A 20640-nucleotide genomic window follows, 5' to 3' on the forward strand; every position below is an offset into this window, starting at 1 on the left:
CGATCCTAAAGGTCAGAGTCCTAGAGACATCGATATAATATGTACACACACGCACACACATACACGATATACATATATTATGTTGTCATTATTCTATTCTGTGATGATGCGTATAAAATAAAGTGCCAATTGCAGGTAAGTAGTTAATAATGTAACGCATGTGCGAAACGGGCAGTATAGAAATCCAAAGGAGGTATTTGTAGTGGTACGGTGAAAAAAAGAAACCATCGGCGATGTCACCCTACAGGATAAGGGGTGTAAGGTGATATTAGGTTGATGATATATATTTTCCCTTTAATGTTAGGTTCAATGTACGGGCTACAAAGTTCAGGGTAATGTAAATTATTAAATTCTATGCTAAGTATAGTCGGGAAATAGTGGTAGTATACTGCACTAAAAAGGGAGGTCTCGAAAAGTGGCTTGATAGCGAGTGTGGGTAAAGAATACCATAATATTATAATATATAGTATAGATATATAGGTATAAAACGGTTTAATTGACAAGTAATTTAAAATGTAGGTATTTTTTTATTTTTACCATTCCGAAAGACTACACGCATCTTTCCAAATATAGGTATTTTTATTTCGAGTGGGGTCTTGGCCTCCCCATTGCCCCCCCCCCAGTTTTGGTTGAGTAATGTACGTCAGTACTTCTATTGTATTTATCAACAACTCGTTACGCATAGAACACTTTATGTACTTAAATTAAGGCTCCCGCACGCACTTTGTGTTAATACGCACGACAAGCGTCTTGCAGCCGAACGAACTCACACACCACAGTATCACACTATCGTATTGATTTTTGTCTTTTTTTTTTTTTTTTTTTTCATAGACCCAAAAATCGTCAGAGACCGACCGGACACGCTTCGCATTATTTTGGTCGTCATTATTATTATTTTTTAGTCGGTTAGCTCATATACGCGAGTTTTTAAATAGGTAATTCGTATGATGAACCGCAATACAATATAATAATATTATGACAATAATAATATATAGTGCGATATGACACACACACACGGGCGAGCGTGAGATGATGATACCTCGCGGGTGTGCTAGTGGACGGTGTGACCCATTGAACGTTCCACCCCCATCGCCACAACGTATTGGCTACCACACATTATTATTATTATTACGCTATAATATTATACATGTGCGCATTGTACATATATATTGCAACAACAACACACTACCGTCCCCTCTTCAATGTCGTGTCCCATCACCATGCGGTGGCGGCCGTACGATTTTCGTGTTTACACTCGTCGCCAAATCCGGCAACGCGGCCCGTTCCCGCGTTGCCGTTCCGTGCGGTGGCGGCGGACAACACAAAAACGTTTTTATCACAATAATAATAATACACATTATACGTATACATAAATCCGGTGCGCTCGTGCGGGTGCGCGCGACTTTTTTTTTTTTTTTACTCTTGTGCGCGCGCGCGCCCTGCGACGAGTTGGCGTACGTGCCAGGTGTGTGTGTGTGTGTGTGTGCGTGCGCTCTCGAGTCGTGTTTTTGTTGCGGAGTCGTCGTCGTCGTCGTCGCGCGGAGGATCAGCAGCGTCGTCGTCACTCGTCTGCAGTCGCGGTGTGGTGTGTGTGGCCGAACGTGATATTTTTGGGGATAAAAAATTATAACATTCACACGCGCGTCACCCGCAGCAGTCTGTAGTAGTAGTAGAAGTAGCAGTAGTAGTAGCTATTCTCGCAGCGCTGCGCGAAAACCGACTAATAGTAAATAATAATTATCATCGTTCACGACGAGATAAACAAATCGTCAAACGTTTGTTCGAAAAATACGCTCGTGGATAAAAATAATAATCAGGTTGTACGGATTTAGACGTGATATTTATGTGACGAAATTATATATATATATAGACAGGTAGAGGACAGATATAAATTAATATCTCGATAACAACGGACTCGGACGGCGGCGATTAGGATAAGAAGAAGAAGAACAAGAAGAAAAGAATAATAATAACAACCGAGAGTAAACAGACACGATACACTCGTGTACGGGGGACACGAAACACGATGCGCTTTTACCACTACCATAATATCAATTGTAACAGCGGTACCATCTCGTCTAGCAGCAGCAGCACAAGCAGCACGGCGGTGGTCGCATCGGACGCCTCCCGGACCGTCGTCGTCGTTGTCGCTGCCGCCGACGACGCCGCTGCACGTTTGTCCGAATCGCACTAACCCCAGAGGTACCTATAAATATAAGTAATTATATAAATTCTACTCTAATCTCTGCGTACTGTGCACTCGATTATCACACAGTTATTTATGAATTTATGATGATAATGTAATTGGTGTGCGTGACGTACCGTCGTCCGTTGTGTAGTCGAGTGCTCTCTGCGCAGGGCTCGAGATCGTGGCGCATCGCACGTGGACAGGACGTCGGTCTGTGGGGGTCTTCGGATTCTCGACGGAAAATTACTAAATAAACCGCACGCGTCGCGTATACTTAACTACTCGACACACAGTTTATTGTATCCTAGTAGCGGCAATACTTTAAAGACTTAAGAGTGATTTTTCGTTAGACATTTTTTTTTTTTTTGTTTGGTTGCCATCCTTTTTTTATAGACCCTCTTTTTTTTTCCGAGCGAGTTGTAGTCCACTGACTGTAGTAGTAGCCTACTATTAGTAGATAAGTCCATTTATATTTCTCATTGATAGAGAAAACTGAAAAATATACATATTATATGATTATATATGTGTAAAATTGTAAAAGTATTATTTATTTGCTAATCCAGAGTCCTGTCCCCATTGCTTGTTTAGTCAAATGACCATGCTGGACTATTAGGTACTAAACCCACTGCAGTATCATGTCTTCGAATGGGTCGGATGCAAAGAAACGCAAACTGCTGAACAATGAAGAAGCTATTCTTGAGTCGAGTACTAAAAAGTATGTGTATTATTTTATCACTAATAATTATTTTATTTATTTAAATAGGTAGGTACTGTATTATACGAGGTGTTATATGACACCTATTATAATACTATACCAAATAAATTTGTTTTTATTTAGATCATATAAAAATGTTTTTAATTGACACTAATACCATCATGAATCAAATATTTTTATTTAGAATACCATCTAAAATTATGTTATTACAGGATATTATGCATCTTTTAGAAAATATTAAAGATATTTTTCTTACGGATTGATTTTATTTATAATACAAAATGTTAAGGCATTTACAGCCTTTTATACAGTTTTCTTTGTTATAATAGTTAAGATTGCAAAATAGCTGTACCACTAGTACAGACCACATACGTGTTCATCTTTACTTATGTCAATTATATATTTTGATAGTTCATTATTAAACAGTTAATCCTAATATTATAATAACCAGACTATGTATGAATTATTGCAGAATCAAGGTACAAGCACAGCGTAAATTTGCCCAAAATGCTGTTTTACCCACCAGCACTGCACAAAAACCTATTCAAACTCCAGTGGTGCCTAATAATGTGACAAAACCGCCAATTAAACGGCCAAATACTGAAGACTTTCTTACCTTTCTTTGTTTTAGAGGTAATTTAATAATATTTAAAATTTTAATTTTAATAATTTATTATTGATTATTTTGACCAGGTACTAGTTTATTACCTCCACGACTAGATTTCTTCAATAAACCTCAACGCTCTCTATCGGCACAAGAGATTGCTGCTGGAAAAGTATATAAATTATAAATTTTTTATTAAGTTACCTATTATGATTATTTATAGCATGCAATTATATACTACATTTTATTTTGTTTTATATTTACAGAAAAGAAGAAAAAGCACTCCTATACTGCCAGTAACTAATGCAAATAATCCCTATCATGTACATAGTGTAAATAATGAACCAATTGAACGTAAAAACATTAGTCAGTTATCACAAACCAAGTTTCCATTATCTAAACTAGGACAGAAAGGTAAAGTGAATATCATTTTTTTATTTTATAGTCAACATTTTTATACAGCTTATTTTGTTATTTAGTTATGGGTCGAAAGTTGGTAAGATCCAGTTCAAGGTATACTGTTAGACAAGAATCTCTTACATTACGTCAATTAGCCCTTCGTCATGTTCCAAAAATAAAAAAACCCACCTCAAAAGTTATTAAGTAAGAACATTTTACTATCCATAAATTATTTAATATGTATTAAACTTACTATATTGTTATAATTGTATTTAGACCTTTACCTAAAGAAAATATTAAAAAAAAACCAGAGAAAAATGGAAAGCAAGTATCACTAGACGGTAAGCAAATACAAAAGTTGAAAGGCCGTATAACCCGATCAAATTCTTTACCAAGTATATTTTGTCCTGCGGTAAATCAACTTCGAGGTAAAAAATTTGATTAATGTACTGTTGTTCATGACTTAGTTCAGTAAATATTTAAATATTTTAGATGATAAAGGAAAATGGTGTAAAGGGAATAGTAGTAAATCTTCTTCAAAAGCATCTGATGATTCAAAAGATGTTGAAGAAGAAAGACCATCGAGAAAAAAGACTGCATCAAACAATTTAGATCATAGAAGTAATAGTCTGGGTAATATGAAACGAAAGACTAGTATTGTTAAATGTAAAGTGGCAAATAAAAATAACAGAAAAACTAGAAGTTTAGCAAGTAAATCTAAGAGCAGCGACCAAGATAATTATGTTGTTCTTGATAAGAAGGGTGATAAAAATTTGAAGACTGTATTGAAGAGTAATAAAACAAACAGTTTAATTGAAACAAAACCAACAGTAGACGTGAAAAGAAGAACATCTTCGGTAGATAATATGAAAACAACTCGCGAGAGCAAAGATATAATTAAGTACGTCTTAGTTCATAAGAAATGTTTAAAAAAAATTGTTAAACAAAATAATTAAAATTGTGTATACAATATTTAATTTTAATTTATTGTTGTTATAGTTCAACCCGTTCAAGGCCCCCTAGAAGAACTAAAGAAGCTGCTACTCTATTTATGGAAATGTTACGAAAAGACATGCGGTGCCCTGATGAGCAAGAAGAAGATGATACATCATCTGTTGAGAGTTTTCCGGAGCTTCCTAATACACGAATAAATGGTAAGTTGTTATATTTACCCTGTTTTCTAATCAGTTTTCTTCTATGCATAGTGCACACTTTTATCGTGTTCAAGTGATCATTTTGAACTTTTGTAATATGCTATGATAATATATGCATAACCATCAATCTTAGGTTAAGCATTTTTAATTGTTGTTAATTTGATTGTGAGAATATGTAGATTGTGATACCAAACTAAAAAGTTACAATAACTAAAGAAGTTACAATTTAACATGTTATAGTGTGAATAGTTAATTATATAGATTTTTTTTTATTTTTATTTTTTAATTCATTAATATTTTGTTTTAAAGTTTTAAATATAATAATTATCTATTATAAAATTAAAAAATATTACCGATTAATTAAGGACTATGTAATATGACTACATTTCTTTTATTATTTTAGGTTCAATTGCATAAATTAAACATAATGATGAATATACATAATAGTTTGTTAAATGTACTTGAATTTGTCAATAGAAACATAAAGTGTATGTTTTGTGCCTTTATCTATAGCAAGGGTGGCAAAACTTTTTGGTCACGATCTACTAATGTATACTTCACCTTTGAGGATCGACTTTCATAGAAATTTTTTTTTATTATAAAATAACTATTATTATTAAGAAACATTTAGGGCCCTAAAAATAAAATCTAACATGATCGACTTTGAAATTGTCCGCAATCGACTGTTTGGCTTCTCCTGATCTATAGCATACACAAACATTATGTTTAATAGTTAGTTGGATGTAATAAAGTTAATAATTTGGGGTTTTTTCTTATGGTTTATTGGATGTTTCTTATATGTATGTTGTTCATACTACTTGCAGTAATTTTATAAATCATAATTCTTAAAAATATTTTTAAAATATAATTAAAATGGTATTTATTTCAGAACAACGTGAACGTGAGTTGAAAGTGTTTTCCAAGCAAAACAAAATGGAAAAACATCTAGAAGAACAAAAGTTATCTGAAAAAAAAGATGATAAACCATTGTCTGATAGCAAAAAGACAAAAATAATTGACAAAAAGAAGGTAGAAAAGTTGAAAAAAAAAATTGAGGTGAATAATACTCATGATAAGAAAAAGACAAAAGAAGTTAGTGAGTCGATTAGCTTAATTGAAAACAGTGGAACAGCATCGTTTAAAAGGAATCTGAGGCCTCGACGCTCTTCTACCATGTTAGATGATTATATCATGACTGATTCGGATGAGGACGACATGAAATGTAAACCTGTTATAGAGTTGACAAAATGTGAAGCTCCTATACCGTCGAACAAATTTACAATTGAGGCCGGGAACTCAAAATCTCAAAAGTGTAAGTTAAGTACTGACGAATCTGTTAAAAAAAATCTTAAAACTAATAAGACTGACTTAAAACTGAAAAAAGATTTGAATAAAGATTCCGAAGTTAAAAAAAGTCTTTCTGAAACTAAGTCAAAAAGTATTTTAATAAAACGTGACAAAGAGCTAGAAATCAAGAATAATAAAAATGCTGCTGTCGATAAAAAAAATGAAAAATCGTCAAAAAATAAGACTGAAATTGTAGTAATTACTAAAGAACCAAAAACTACCGGCAATGGTTCAAAAAATGCCGGAAAAAAAGTGCCACCGCCTAAGCAGCAGTTAACAAAAAATGAAAACGCTTTGAACAAGAAAAAGTCTAATTTAGATTTGTATAATAATAACAATAAAAAAAAACGGTCATCGTCAGTGACGTCTTCGTCGTCTTCCATGTTTAGTGGTATTACTAGTCAGACAAAAGAAGAGCTTTTGGAACGTATGGCCAAAAATTTTGATGCCACGCCTACCGCTTATGGGGGTGCCGATAAAGTAATATTGACAACAATAGCGGAAAACATCAAAAGCACAACTACGAAAAAATATACGCAAAATAATACAAAGGAAAAATGTGTTGAAAGCAATGTGGTAGAAAAAAATGTAGAGAGTGGTAGTATCGTGGTAGAAAAAAAAACAGCTAACGAAGGGCATTCAGTAAATAATAAATTGGTAAAAAACAAACAAGAACTAGAAAAAGTTTCGAAAACAGAAAGCATAGTTGCAGTGCCAAAAGAAGAAAACGTCATCGTGACTGCTGAAAAAGTAGAAAACGTGGATAAAGCCATCGATACGGCAGAGAAAACTGAGTCCACGGTAGTGCCATTAAATAAAGTAGAAAAAGTGGAAAATATGGTGTTCCAAACCATAGCTAAAGACCTATTCTTGGGACAGCAGAAAGAGATCAAGATCACCATACCTGAATACTTCTCCGGTAAAAATTTCCAGTTGGACAATAGGTTTAAAGAAGATGATGGGCTTTCTGTGTTATCCGAGATTTGTAGTGCCTTGCCCAGATTTAATGAACCTTTCGTATCTAGTAGTCAGTTATTGAATAAGCTGCCAGCACCCGAGGACAGCAGTTTCGTGAAGTACGTTCCTCCAACTGTCGGTGAAGATGAAAAGAAAGACGAAAAGCCACCGGTGTCGACATCAACGCCGCCGTCATTTGAAAGCCGCACCGTCAAAATCGTTAATTTGGCGCGCGGCAACAGCTCGTCTGAGACAAACGACAAAAATGATTTAGCTGCATCTTGGAAACGGGCGTTCAAAAATGTCAAATTGCCCAAAAATGGAATCACCTCTGCCGCTGTTTCGGTCGGTAGCAACTTGATTGCTTGGACAAAAAAGAAACAAAACGACAATCAAGCACCACCATCAAAGACATACGCTGATGCTGTAGATGGTGGCACAAAAGAAATAATTTCCAATAGTAATTCGATGAAAAATACTCTCCAGTCATCACTGGTAAATGGTACCGCGGAAAAGAAATCTGAATCTTCATATAACTGCCAAAAGACTTGTTGCGGCGAAACTAAATCCATGGAAATGTTGGACGGCAAAAAGACGGTGTCAATATCGGCCGCTAACAATGCGGCCTATCTGGCCAAAACGACTATACTTAACAGTACGAAGTACGATTTGAAATTTGAAAAACGTTCTTCCTCGGTTACAACAGCGACCACTGCAGCGCCTATCAGTGTAGAAAAACAACATCAAATTCGCAAAGACGTCATGGGTGACGTGTCGTCTTCTGATGATCAGAGTCCAGAAAAGAAGATATTCCATCAGCGGCGGTTATCTACCACCCAGTCTTGTAGCGGAAATAGTTCTGATGCTTTTTCACCCGATAACGAGACGAGTGTTTACGCTTTTCAGCCTGATTTGCCAGTAGCCAGCACTCCTTTTCGTCGGAATAAACCACAATCGCCTGCCAAGTCCAGGACGGTTTCGCCCAACACATCAATCGCTGTAAGTACACGATAACTGTGTAAATAAAACCACGAAACATTTTACTGTATTGAAGATGTTAACCTATGTTATCTCACCATTGAATAGTTGTGTAATATATTATATGTATTACATTTTAATTCAGTGATAAAATATTTGAGTACAATTCAAAATGATTTTTAACGCGGGTAGATCGTTAGGCTATATTTTGTTACATATTTATTTTGCTATTACAGTAAGACGTGGTAGATTCAACTTATTTTAATTTTAAGTAAATCTCATATAATATTTATATTTTATTTAATAATAATACTAGTTCTTATCAACTTAGAAACCAATACTAATTCACCGTTCAATCTTTAAAGAATAATGTGATAAATATATATTCATGATACATCTTACGTATAAAAGGTTTAAAATAATCTAAATATTTTGAACATTTAATTACATTTAAAAAGTAATAATATACATAGAAGCGAAGTTTCTAACCCTCAAAAAATTATATTTTGAAAATACCCAAATAAATAAAATGTTGATTTTTGTATATACTCAGGTTTATTCAATTACATCAAAATTTAAACTTGAAATGTCTTTAAAAAATTATGACTATGTATTATTTGCTGCAAGGACAACTTGCGACGAACCTTATACTAAACTTTTAAGTTTTTTACTCACAAACATTTTACTATTTATAAATCGAAAAATTTGAGAATTTCTAGTATCTTCCTATACATCTCACAATAAGTCAATAAAAGCCTATTTTTTATATTATTTGAAGTAAATGCTATAGTATGAATATTTAATAAAAAATTCTCAATTCTTTACTTGTAAATTACAAAAAAAAAACAATGGATTTGTTGAAAATTGTTTTTTCTATTTTTTCTTTCGTTAACCCGAGGTTAGGATTAAAAATGTTCATTATTGACCATCATTAAATACCATATGCATCCAATTTGCTATCAAAAACCATCTTCGAAAATGAAGGTCAAACAATTTTTGTCTTTACGTAATAAATAATCATATTAATTATTCAAAATCAGCAATGAGCAAATATCACTCGCATGACCCACCTCACGCAATATTCGCTAATTAGTCTCGGATTTTGTATACATGGACACAAAAATAACAATGAAAACATTTTGTAAAATCAATACATTAATTTTCAAAATCTAATATGTTGTGATAGAAAAGTTAAAATTGAAATTACTTATGCATTTGTTCGTTCGGCATAGGTGAGTATTGAAAATGATTCTATGGAAGAAAAATCTCATCAGTCCACCGTGTCATCAACTACAACAGATGTTGATAGCGAGGAAGGACGGCTTTTTTACATTCCGTTACCAGCCGGAGTTCGGGCACAGCCGATGATTCAAGGCGTGACAGTCAAGCTGGGTACAGAAGGACCACAGAAAAAATTAGTAATGAGCGCTAAGCTGGTAACCAAACCCCCTGCATCTACGATACCAGTCAGGTGTGTAGAATGCTATGCGGATATCGTCCATAAAAATATATTTAAATTGTTATGCTTAATTTTATGTGTGATCCTACTTAAATTTTTTCTATTATTTTTTGTTGGTTATAATTTTTAATTTATATGTACATAGTTCCATATCACCAAAACCTGAGCGGAAAATCAAACCGCTGTGCACGACCAAAATTACCAACAGCACCACCCCTGTCGGCACTGTGCAACCAACTACTAGAACTGTTCAGCCCCCAAAATGTACCCCCTCAACTTCAAAACAAGCGTTACCATTACCTCCGCAGCCGCAAATCTCGGAAACGAAAGACGATAAGAAACGGTTACAACAAATCACTACAACTACTAATTCTACTACTACTGCCATTACTTCTGCTAAGGAATCGAAAAAATCGTCCTCCGTTTCCGCTGCTAACAACAAGAAACAAAAAAAGTAGGACACGTTATGGGGGGGGGCACATGGTTTTAATTGTATGTACAAATATACTTATGTGATTAATCTGTTTTGAATTTCAAGGACTGAAAAACAAGTTAACAATAAGAGGAAGTCCAGCGAGAAAGTTGCTTTGAAAAAGAAATCAGCAAAAGAATGTTCTGACATGTTGGATGCTCCGACGTTTTATCCATCCGAAGAAGACTTTAAGGATCCTTTAGAATATTTTGAAATCATAAAACCCGTTGCTCAAAAATACGGTATATGCAGAGTCGTGCCACCACCTAGTTTTAAGGTCAGTATAATAATATCTATTATTTAACATAATATAACCTAGTGTTTCATTGTATTTACAATAGGCATTTGCTTACTCGCATTCTGCTTAAAACTTTTAAAGTTATATACGTTATTACTTTTTAAATACTTGATAGTCAATATTAATTATAATAATTTAACTTAAAAATGATATCCTTTATTCTCCCCGCAATCACAATTTTACAAGAAACACAAAAACAAAAAGTTAGACGAGTGGGGGGTAACTCTGCTGTAAATTACGCGTCAAATTTAAATTTAACGATAATATCATTTATTATATCAACATGTTATTATGTTGTTATACATAAAAAAAAATCTGAGCAGAGACAGTATATTGTATAGTGTCAGTCTATTATATCACTTATTAGTATATTTCAATTATTTTTTTATATACATAGCTATTAAAGTCATGTAGTTTTATATATATTTTTAGTATTTAATGATTATAATATACCTATATACGTATTACGTATATATATATATATTTACAAAATTATATTATTTTTATTAACTTTTGAGTTAAACACCTTGTTGCAAGTACCGAAAAACAGTAAAAATAGGTTCATAATATTTTATAATAAATCAAAAATGTTATTTACGTCCGAATTTGAACTTAAAATACACAAATGATTGTATTTGTATATTTTATAAGTTTCTTAGTTCCAGTGTATAATATACTGTTCGTGAGAATTATTATATTACATTTCCAACCTTATATATAAAATATAAAAATTAAAGATTCTATATGTATTTTTGACTTTTATAGAAAACAAAATCGTACATTTTAAATATTTACGGTTGTTCGTTTTTGAATTACCTACAACATAAAACAAATATCGTTTAGGAAATGGGTAGAAATATCAAATAGATGTTATACGTGTGAATGAATATCATTCGTAGTCGTAATTTAAAACTTGGAATTGAATTTTCAAGCTTAAAATATAAATAGAACAAATCTCTATCTAAAATATAGTATTACAACAATATAACTACAATAATGGATGGTAATTTTCGAGATTTTGACAAATTTGTCAAATAAAATGCTTATAAAAAAATGTTGTGACTATATACATTTTCTATATTTTTTAATTGGGAAATGGAATTCTTATTAGGATCTTTATATTACATTTTTGAGCATTTGTACTTATTCATACATTTTTTATCGAAATTTATTAATAAGAAACTAAAAAACATCGATAGACGAACTGGCTTAACGTATAATTTCCCGTTTTTCCCGATTAAAAATAAAGTATTGGCGATTTTTTAATTTTGATCTTTTTTTAGTACAAACTAGATTCGATTTGCTATTCAAAACTATTTTCTAAATGAAAAATCGAAGTATTTTATTGACTACTGAACGTGCATACAGATACAAAAAAACATTGTAAAATTAATACGTTCATGCCTCCTTAATCTATAACAATATTTGTATTTTGAGTTTAAATAACTAAACCTAAAACGAGTACAAATTGTAATTATTAAACGAATATTTTACTGCTGTAATTTAAATCAATAATAAAAAATATTCAACCATAGCCGGAATGCAAAGTCAGCGACGACATGCGTTTCACGGCATACAACCAGTATGTGCATAAGATGATGAATCGATGGGGTCCAAATGTTCGCGAAATGATAGCAATGAAAAAGTATCTAGAAACACAGTCAATAGTCTTGTCCAACCCACCACTGATTGGTGGCATGGAATTGGATTTACCCAAACTATACCATACGGTACAGGAGCTCGGCGGACTTAAAGAAGTAATCGAGCTAGACAAGTGGTGTCGTGTTGCTGACTTGATGAAGATCCCTAAGAGTGCTCAAGACCGCGTCACTAAACTCGACGACATTTACTGCAAATATCTATTGCCGTACGACACACTCTCACATGGTAAACTATCGTCAAGATTCACTCAAAATGATTAGTTGACTGTATTCTCTAAAATAATGGTTTTATTCAATTTTCTTAGATGAACGACAAAAATTGATAGCAGAAGTGGATAAAGAGTGGAAACAGATATGCAAAAAAGGCGACACTGATGACGAGCTGTATGAAGATGTCAATGATTGTATAACAAAGGTATAATAACACTTAAAATATATTGCTTTGAAAATGACAGGACTCTATAATATCCCCCCCTCTTACATCATATTTACTCACACAAACTTTTTTTGTTTCATTTTCTATTCTATTTATTTACCTCTTTTTTCTCTCTTTTCTTTTACATTAATTTGAAAAGTTACTCATAATATCTCCAAATCATTCTCTTCATAATCAATACCTTTTATGAACAATAAATTAAAATTTTAAATACAATACAAAATAATACCCATGTTTAACCTAATAAATATGTTTAAATTATATTTATAATTTTTTTGTTCACTATTCTTATTTAAAGGGTCGAAGTATTCCATTGAGCGCTTATTATCGGGTTGCACGCAACACTATTGCCATGTGGTTCAAAGAACAGCAGCAACAGCATCCGTCGGGTGGCCATTCATCTTCAACGTCAGCTGCGGCCCCGGCAGTTGTCCGGGCTGAAGATGTTGAGTCGCTTTATTGGAAAAATGTGCAGGAAAGGAAGAATCACATTTGTGTGCTGTCTGGGTCAATTGACTCGGGTGCAGAGGGTTATGGATTTCCAACGACCAAGACAGCCACTTTCACTAAACATCCGTGGAATCTTAAGGTGCTGACTAACAATCCGGTATCTGTGCTCAAGTCTCTGGGCCCGGTGATGGGCATGACTGTACCCACTATACACATGGGCATGGTATTCTCAGCGTGCTGTTGGTACAAGGACCCTCACGGACTGCCATGGATCGAGTATCTACATACCGGTGCCGACAAGGTGTGGTATGGCGTGCCGTCTGACCAAAGTGATCGGTTTCGAGCAGCCATGAAGCGCTTGCTGCCGCGGGCTGTAGCTGAAGGTCAAAATCATCACTCATGGTTGGCTGCAGACAGTGGTATGGTGCCACCTAGCCGTTTGCTCGAGCATGGTGTCACGCTTACCAGAACCGTGCAGAACCCAGGCCAATTTCTTATTGTCATGCCGCGAGCTTATACGTGCAATGTGTCCACTGGTTATGTTATATCCGAGAGTGTATACTTCACACAGCCTGGTTGGCTTGATGGTGCCGAGAAGATTTTCCAGGTATAATTTTTTTTAGAAATCATCGTACTCAATCGATTAGATCACTGATAGTATTGCTCCAATTGCTAGTACCAAACTTAACTGATGATTGATATTCTATGATTTCAGGACCTACAGAAAAATTGTGAACCAGCCGCCTTTTCGTTTGAAAAGTTATTGATTAACATGTCCACGGATTCACGTACACCTCAAAATATACTAAAACAGGTAAGTCAACTTGTGTACCAGGACATCATATTAAATTATTTATAGTTTAATTTTGTGACCTTGTCTTATAATTAGGTTCTGTTTTTAACTTTATTTGTTTTCATATGTTTTACAGTTACTAAATATGTTAAGCAATATGAGAGACTGTGAAGTGGCGCTCCGTAGTCAACTGGTAGAGGATTTAGGCCTAAAGGCTTCTGAACGCATTAAGCCTACAGCGTCCAAATCAAACGAGCATAATGATGATTATGAGTGTGATGTGTGTCATTCAATTCTTTACATATCAATGGTAACAAAAACTGCAATATTATTATTATACTTACAATTAAATATTTTTATATTTTGTTAAACTATGAATGTATTTAATTAAAATAAAAATAAATTATAAGAATTGTATAGTTAGATATTAAAAATGCTTATTTTTTTTTTCCATACAGGTAAACAATTCGCATGAAGACTGTGACTATTGTCTTAGACATGGCATTGAGATTTTATCGAAAAAACATAACCAACTTAAGTATTGCAAGTTTTTATACACTTTTGACGAGGTGAGGAACAATATGACCTAACTATGATATAACCTTTCTTACTAGATATAGTATGATTTCTCAAAACCTTAAAATAAACACCTTTTTGTATACTTAGCTAGAATTTTTAAGAGATATAATTTTAATTGTTTTCATGTTATTGTTTTTTATGTGGTATTTGTAAATGAGTCAATAATAAATATCATAAAATGTATGTATAAATCTAATTGCATCACACAAAAAAACTATAGCTAATATAATCAATACAATCAAATATCAAATATTTTGTAAAGTATAATAAACATATTGTTGAATTATATCATGTTATGTACTAAACTCATTTTCATTAACAAAATCAACCTACACAAATTGCTTTAAATTTTTTTTATATTCATCATAAATAATAAATATACTAATATAACAAAAATTATTATTTATGCCAATATATAGCATATAAGTAACGTAATATAACACTAACTCCAATACCTGTGGTTGCCTATTGAATCATTAGATTGGATGGTTAAAGTGTGTAGGTAAACAGGATTTAGAAAAAAAAATTATAATCAAAATATTTATAGTATCATCTATACTTTATTCCTAAATTAGTTTATTAGTGTATGGTCCACAGTGGTGGGCAGTAATATAGTATTATAGATTAGTTTTAGTTCACAAAATAAACTATGTTGCTACTGTAACATAATAAACATTAGTATAAGTAGTTTTAAAAAAATACATTGCACTACTTAATTATAAATATAATTTGTTTAAATATATTTTTTTTATTTTTCAGACTGATTTGGATATGATATTAGTGAAACTTCGTGAAAGGATTGATTCAAAAAAAAAGAAAACATCGACCAAAAGTTGATGATTCCTGGACTAGGTACAAAGAATATGCTTCTGTATATTTTAAATAACAAGAAAATTAAAAAGAAAAATTAATTACAAATATTAACTAAATAAAACTAAAATATCTTATAGCTCTTTTTCTAATGATATTATATCAAATTATGTCGCCGTTAAGTGTGTTCGATCATATTATTATACTCTTCCTAGAGAGTAAATTTCAAGACTTAATTTTTATTTTTTTATTTTCTCATATGTTCCAACATTTTGTGATTTGATTTTTTTTTTTTATTATTATTATTTATTATTACAATATTATTTTAATTTTTTACATTTGTACAAAAATTGTGTTCATGTGGTCTCAGAAATTTGTTAATTATCCGTTTAGCAAATTTTTGTACTTAATAGATTTAATAATAGTATTTTATCAAACTTATGTGTTGTGTGCTCGAATAGTTTTATTTGTGTACAATTAATTGTGTTGCAAAAGAAATGTTGACTGGTTACTCTTAAAAATCAATTATGTCTGAAGAGTTTAGTAAAAAACAAAAACAAAATAATAATAAATGCAATTAGTATTATTGAAAACTGAACTATTTATCTTGTCGTCCTTAGTTAAACTAAAATTTTCCTCTACTTGACCATACATGTTTTTTTGAAGAGTACAATATTTCACATAATATAAAATATGTATATAATACCCTTTCAAAATAATGCTCATCCAGCTTATTTGAAATAATATGTTTTATAGTCATGTTTGGTTTTTAAGTGGTTAGTTGGTTTAATAAATTTTAGTGAACCGTTAAATTTCCATTAAAGTATTTAAAGGAAAAAACTACCTCTGTTTATCGATATCGGTGATAACATTTAATATTTTTATAGATTCATTATTTATTTTCTTTTAGGATCATTGGTAGTTGGCACTAGACACTATGGCTGTGTCCAGTGAACTGTATGTCTGTATGCTTAATATACTTAGTCCATAGTTCTGACTGATCTAAGTTAAATCTCATTATATCATTGTTGAATCACTGTACGACTATGTAGTATCTAACATTGTATTAAATTTTCGAGTTGTTTTGTGCATCCAAAATTTCTTTATCGATGTTTAAAAAAAAAATACTTCAGAAAAATCGAAAATTTCAGTTGTCTATAAGTAGTTAAAAAAAGCCAAAATATTTTGAAAATTTAACCGTGTAACGGTATTACAAACATTTGGTGAAAATTTTAAGTATTTACAATGATTCATTTTAGAATTTCAATTATATAAAAAAAAAAACAATTTTGTTGAAAACTGGTTTTGCGTAAAAATTTCCATTTTTCCTGTCACTTTTCAAATGATTTTCCATAATTTTTTTGAAAACTTCAGTAAACTTCTTATTTTTGACCTCTATAATATACTATACACCATGGATATTCAATTTATCACTCAGAAAATACCCTGGAAGCATTATTCCAACTCTAACTCTAACTTCAAACTTATATAATGAGGATAGGAATATAAAAATTATATTTATATTTATTTCGTTAAATATAATAAAATACAAACAATGAAAACAATAGAACAATAATGTGTAATAAAATCATTAACAAATACATATAAAATTATCAATCTTGATGTTTTGGATTGGTAAATTACTTATAGTAAATTCAGGTCTGATGTGGATGTGATAATGATTGGATGTGTACCGCCATATTCTAATATTATTTTCCATTAATAAATCTAAAAACAAAAAATGTATTTATTTAAGTCAAGCATCTTTGTGATGATTCTAGCAAGTAATACTGACTTGTGGTAAGAAAAATCATCCAAAGAGTGAATTTTGCGTACATGTTTGGTCAAGTTGCTCTGGCTGTTGGATGAATGGTTGCAAAATGGACAACAATAAGGTTTAAAACGTGAGTGTATGACTGTATGTCTTTTAAGCAGCGTCAGTGTTTTAAATGATTTGTCACAAATTTGACATGGATGAACAGGCTCATTGTGTACAGTGTTCTGGTGTGTTATCAATCGGCTTTTGATAGCAAACATTGAACCACATTCTTCACACCTTCAATTTACAAAAAAAAAAAGTATTACTTCATCTATTTCTATATATTTTATAAAAATGGATTCCCGCCTGTCTGTCCTTTGTTTGTTGCCATGGAAATAACATTTTGATATGTCTGTTTGAGCACCTCTCGGGTTGGACCTATCACTTTTTAACTTAGCCTAACTTCTGCCTATAAGTCTAATATATCTCTATACTAAATGTCATCAAAATCGATCTAGCCCTTTAGGAATGCATAAAGGACTATAAACAGACAGAAATCCAATGAATTTAACACAGTTTGAGATATACAAGGTAGGATTTTTAACGGGTTACGAAGTGCACAGGTTCAGCTAGTAAGAAATAAAATTCAATCATTGAATAGATAGATGTATAATAAAATAGTTATAAATACATTTTTCAAAGATTCAATAATAAAATATAACAAAACAATTTATGTGTTTTAAGTCTTGGTTGAAACATATTTTGATTAGACAAGTTTAGAATTAAATTTTGGGTCATTGATTGTGAGATAGTATCTTATAAAACAATGAGAGGACACAATAATAGTATAAACACAACATAATAGATTTGTGTTCACATATAAATTGGTCATTGAAAGAAATACTTACATGTAAGATTTAACTTTATTGTGACTATATGAATGCACATTTAAATCATGTTTTGTAGCACTCACATGGTAACAAACGGAACATACATATTTTGTTCCTATGTGGTCACTATGTTTTAATTTTTTGTGACGTTTTAATGAATCATATAAAAACGTTGTGTACGTACACTATATTGCAAACAAACAAATTATTAATAATTAGTAATAGATTAGATATTTTAGTCAATAGGTTTATTTTCAATATGAAAAATAAATGTATGAAATGAATGATTTATACATTACCAATGTACACGAATATTGTTGTTTTTTAGTGTGACTGGCATTTACATGCCTCTCTAAGTTGTATTTATCAAAAAATTTTCGCTCACAATAACTACAGAAATAGTCGCATACACCCATGTGACGTTTTAGATGTTTTTTCAAATCAGATTTTCTAGGTGTTTGGTACTTGCAATCTGCACATTTGTAGATATTTTGTCTTTTTACAGCTAAACAAAATTAACATAATATAATATATAAAACAGAAGTTAAAAATTAAAATTAGATAAACTATAATATGATGTAAATTGTCTTACAAGGTGATTTATTTTCACTACATAAAGCTTTAAAGTTATCAAACGCCTTGCAATTTGATTTTCTTTTAAATTCTACTTCTTTGCAGATTCTAAAAAAATAAATAATAAATAACAAGGGCAAACAAAATACATCACAGACATCACAGATCAATAGATCATAATAAATATACTTTCATACGTTTTATTGAAGTTGTTTTCAGACTGTATCACTTCTTGAATGGTAGATTCACTATCATTAATTTTACACATAAATTCCTGTAATACTACAAAAATTTTTTCGAGTGTTGATTTTTTCAATAACGCTGTAGTTTGAACACATAAGATATTTTCAAAAGTCTGTTTACACTAAAATTTAAAAAAAAAAAAAAATTATTATACAAAGTAGACACTATTCAAGTTTCAAGTGTTCAATATTATGTATTTACAAATTAAGCATACAATGTTATAGTTTACAATATCAAGTAGGGAATTTATAATAAATTTACTCACAAAGTAGTAAAGTAGTGACAATGGTTAATGATTATAATTTAAGCAATACATTGTTAATTATATATTTATATATTTGTATTTACAGTCAATTTTTTAATGATAGGATTTTAGATTAATCACTCCATACTCCTTAAACAACAACAAAATCTAAATCTTTCAATTAAAATGTCTCCCTAATATTCTTAGAGCAACCTTTTACGTCTCAAATCACACTTTTTTATTCTAATTATAAAAAATGTAGCCAAAACTTTCTACAAACTTCTCTACTCCAATTTACAACCCTTACGATTCATCCTCTAATTGTATTAACCCAACCATCCCAAGTAAACAATGAAAGATAATTGAACCAGAAATGATATTAACTATATAAATTGATAAAATTGCATTCAATGAATGGATCATAAATCAATATAGGACAGAATAGACATATATTATAAGATACAATAAAAACATATTACAATGACAATGGGGTAATTATCTAAATTTATTTTTACATTAATTGAACAAAAAGTTTATTTTTAAAACAACATTTAAATTAAAAATTTTCTAATTTTTTAGTATAAAAATATTATTAGTCGCACAAAATATAAAATTTAAAGAATTTGAAAAATAAGGAAAAAACAATGATTCATATTTACTTGCAAGACTGAATCTTCTAACACTTGTGAATCATAACTATTATCGCTGTAGGTAGCCATTTGGGTAATCGTCAATTGATATATTTTTTTTTATTTACCACACTATAACTATTCAATAAAAGTGAGATCAAAAAGGCAGTGGAGTAGATATAGTGTCAAATTCTAATAAAATGAGTCTCCACGAATTTATTATGACGAAAAAATAGAAAAAGTTATGTCCATGCAAGATTGTACATCGACAGGACATGCTCAGACAAACCAGTTGAACAGTAGGTAGTAGGTATTATAGGTATTAATGGTATTATACCAGCTAGAAAACTAAGTGTAGTATAAAAAAAAGCAACTTTCATAAAAAAAATGAAGTCATTGTTCGTTTTTTTCATTGATGGTGGGTGGGGAGGGCATAAAATATAATATAGATTTGATAACATACATTTATAATTTATATATACATAAATATTTACGTGCACTTAATAATGCATTTCCAGCACGAGTTCACTGGCTTTTTATCTCATCCACAACAGTTATTTGATAACTGCACGTATTATCAGTAAAAAGGTATATTATTGATATCGATACAAATGGGAACATCTGTGTACATAAACATGGACAATGACCTCTTAAACATAATTTTGTTACCTATATATTATACTAAAATATACGAAAAACAGTCACGACATAACAGTAAAAAGCTGGGGTTCACAATGTAAAAAAAATATTTCTTCTAATCTCTACGATTCTACATCGTGGCCCAAGTCATAGAAACGAATCGTGTTCCTTATATAGTACCCTGATTAACGTCCGTTGTAATAGCCAATGTGTGATCACTGATCATTAATTTGTCGAAAAGTCTGAGAGATTTGCAAAAAGTTCATACTAACAGAACCAATTTTTGTCGGATTTTGTTCGAAAATTATTATGCATATTTTATTTTTCAGTACAATATTATAGGTATTTGATAATTGTTTCACC

At 31.3% G+C, this 20640-nt stretch overlaps 2 protein-coding genes across 3 annotated transcripts; one reads left to right on the plus strand and one right to left on the minus strand.

Moving 5' to 3' along the window:
* Positions 1 to 1473: 1473 nt before the first annotated feature.
* On the plus strand, positions 1474 to 15898 carry LOC114123276 (uncharacterized). Of its 2 annotated transcripts, none has more exons than XM_027986187.2 (20): positions 1474 to 2202; positions 2752 to 2903; positions 3376 to 3536; positions 3597 to 3679; positions 3774 to 3921; positions 3987 to 4110; positions 4183 to 4334; positions 4399 to 4807; positions 4906 to 5060; positions 5950 to 8363; positions 9575 to 9813; positions 9947 to 10255; positions 10340 to 10550; positions 12107 to 12458; positions 12538 to 12647; positions 12967 to 13725; positions 13834 to 13932; positions 14048 to 14221; positions 14370 to 14480; positions 15250 to 15898. In XM_027986187.2, the coding sequence occupies exons 2-20, from the start codon at positions 2824 to 2826 to the stop codon at positions 15325 to 15327; spliced, it is 6168 nt and encodes a 2055-aa protein (XP_027841988.2). In that variant the 5' UTR covers positions 1474 to 2202; positions 2752 to 2823; the 3' UTR covers positions 15328 to 15898. The 2 variants fall into 2 exon arrangements, with proteins under 2 accessions (XP_027841988.2, XP_027841996.2); XM_027986195.2 differs by having other exon boundaries at positions 2777 to 2903.
* Positions 15899 to 16806: 908 nt separating this feature from the next.
* Positions 16807 to 20083, minus strand: LOC114123415 (zinc finger protein 585B-like). The gene is made up of 7 exons (XM_027986377.2): positions 19669 to 20083; positions 18720 to 18886; positions 18542 to 18630; positions 18249 to 18454; positions 17968 to 18134; positions 17096 to 17356; positions 16807 to 17028 (listed from the first exon to the last, which is right to left on the minus strand). Exons 1-7 carry the CDS (start codon positions 19726 to 19728, stop codon positions 17010 to 17012), a joined length of 969 nt encoding a protein of 322 aa, XP_027842178.1. The 5' UTR covers positions 19729 to 20083; the 3' UTR covers positions 16807 to 17009.
* Positions 20084 to 20640: the final 557 nt, after the last annotated feature.

Source organism: Aphis gossypii, chromosome 3 (genome assembly GCF_020184175.1).
Source record: "Aphis gossypii isolate Hap1 chromosome 3, ASM2018417v2, whole genome shotgun sequence".
In the NCBI taxonomy this organism is placed as follows: Eukaryota; Metazoa; Arthropoda; class Insecta; order Hemiptera; family Aphididae; genus Aphis; species Aphis gossypii.

Bases quoted from the DNA above. Each gene is read 5' to 3' on its own strand.
- LOC114123276 (XM_027986187.2), top strand. From the start codon at position 2,824: ATGTCTTCGAATGGGTCGGATGCAAAGAAACGCAAACTGCTGAACAAT. The intron at 9,814-9,946 runs GTGTGTAGAATG...ATATGTACATAG, and splicing joins GCATCTACGATACCAGTCAG to TTCCATATCACCAAAACCTG. The intron at 13,726-13,833 runs GTATAATTTTTT...CTATGATTTCAG, and splicing joins GTGCCGAGAAGATTTTCCAG to GACCTACAGAAAAATTGTGA.
- LOC114123415 (XM_027986377.2), bottom strand. From the start codon at position 19,728: ATGGCTACCTACAGCGATAATAGTTATGATTCACAAGTGTTAGAAGAT. The intron at 18,887-19,668 runs GTAAATATGAAT...TTTAAATTTTAG, and splicing joins TAGAAGATTCAGTCTTGCAA to TGTAAACAGACTTTTGAAAA. The intron at 18,135-18,248 runs GTAATGTATAAA...TTTGCAATATAG, and splicing joins AACAATATTCGTGTACATTG to TGTACGTACACAACGTTTTT.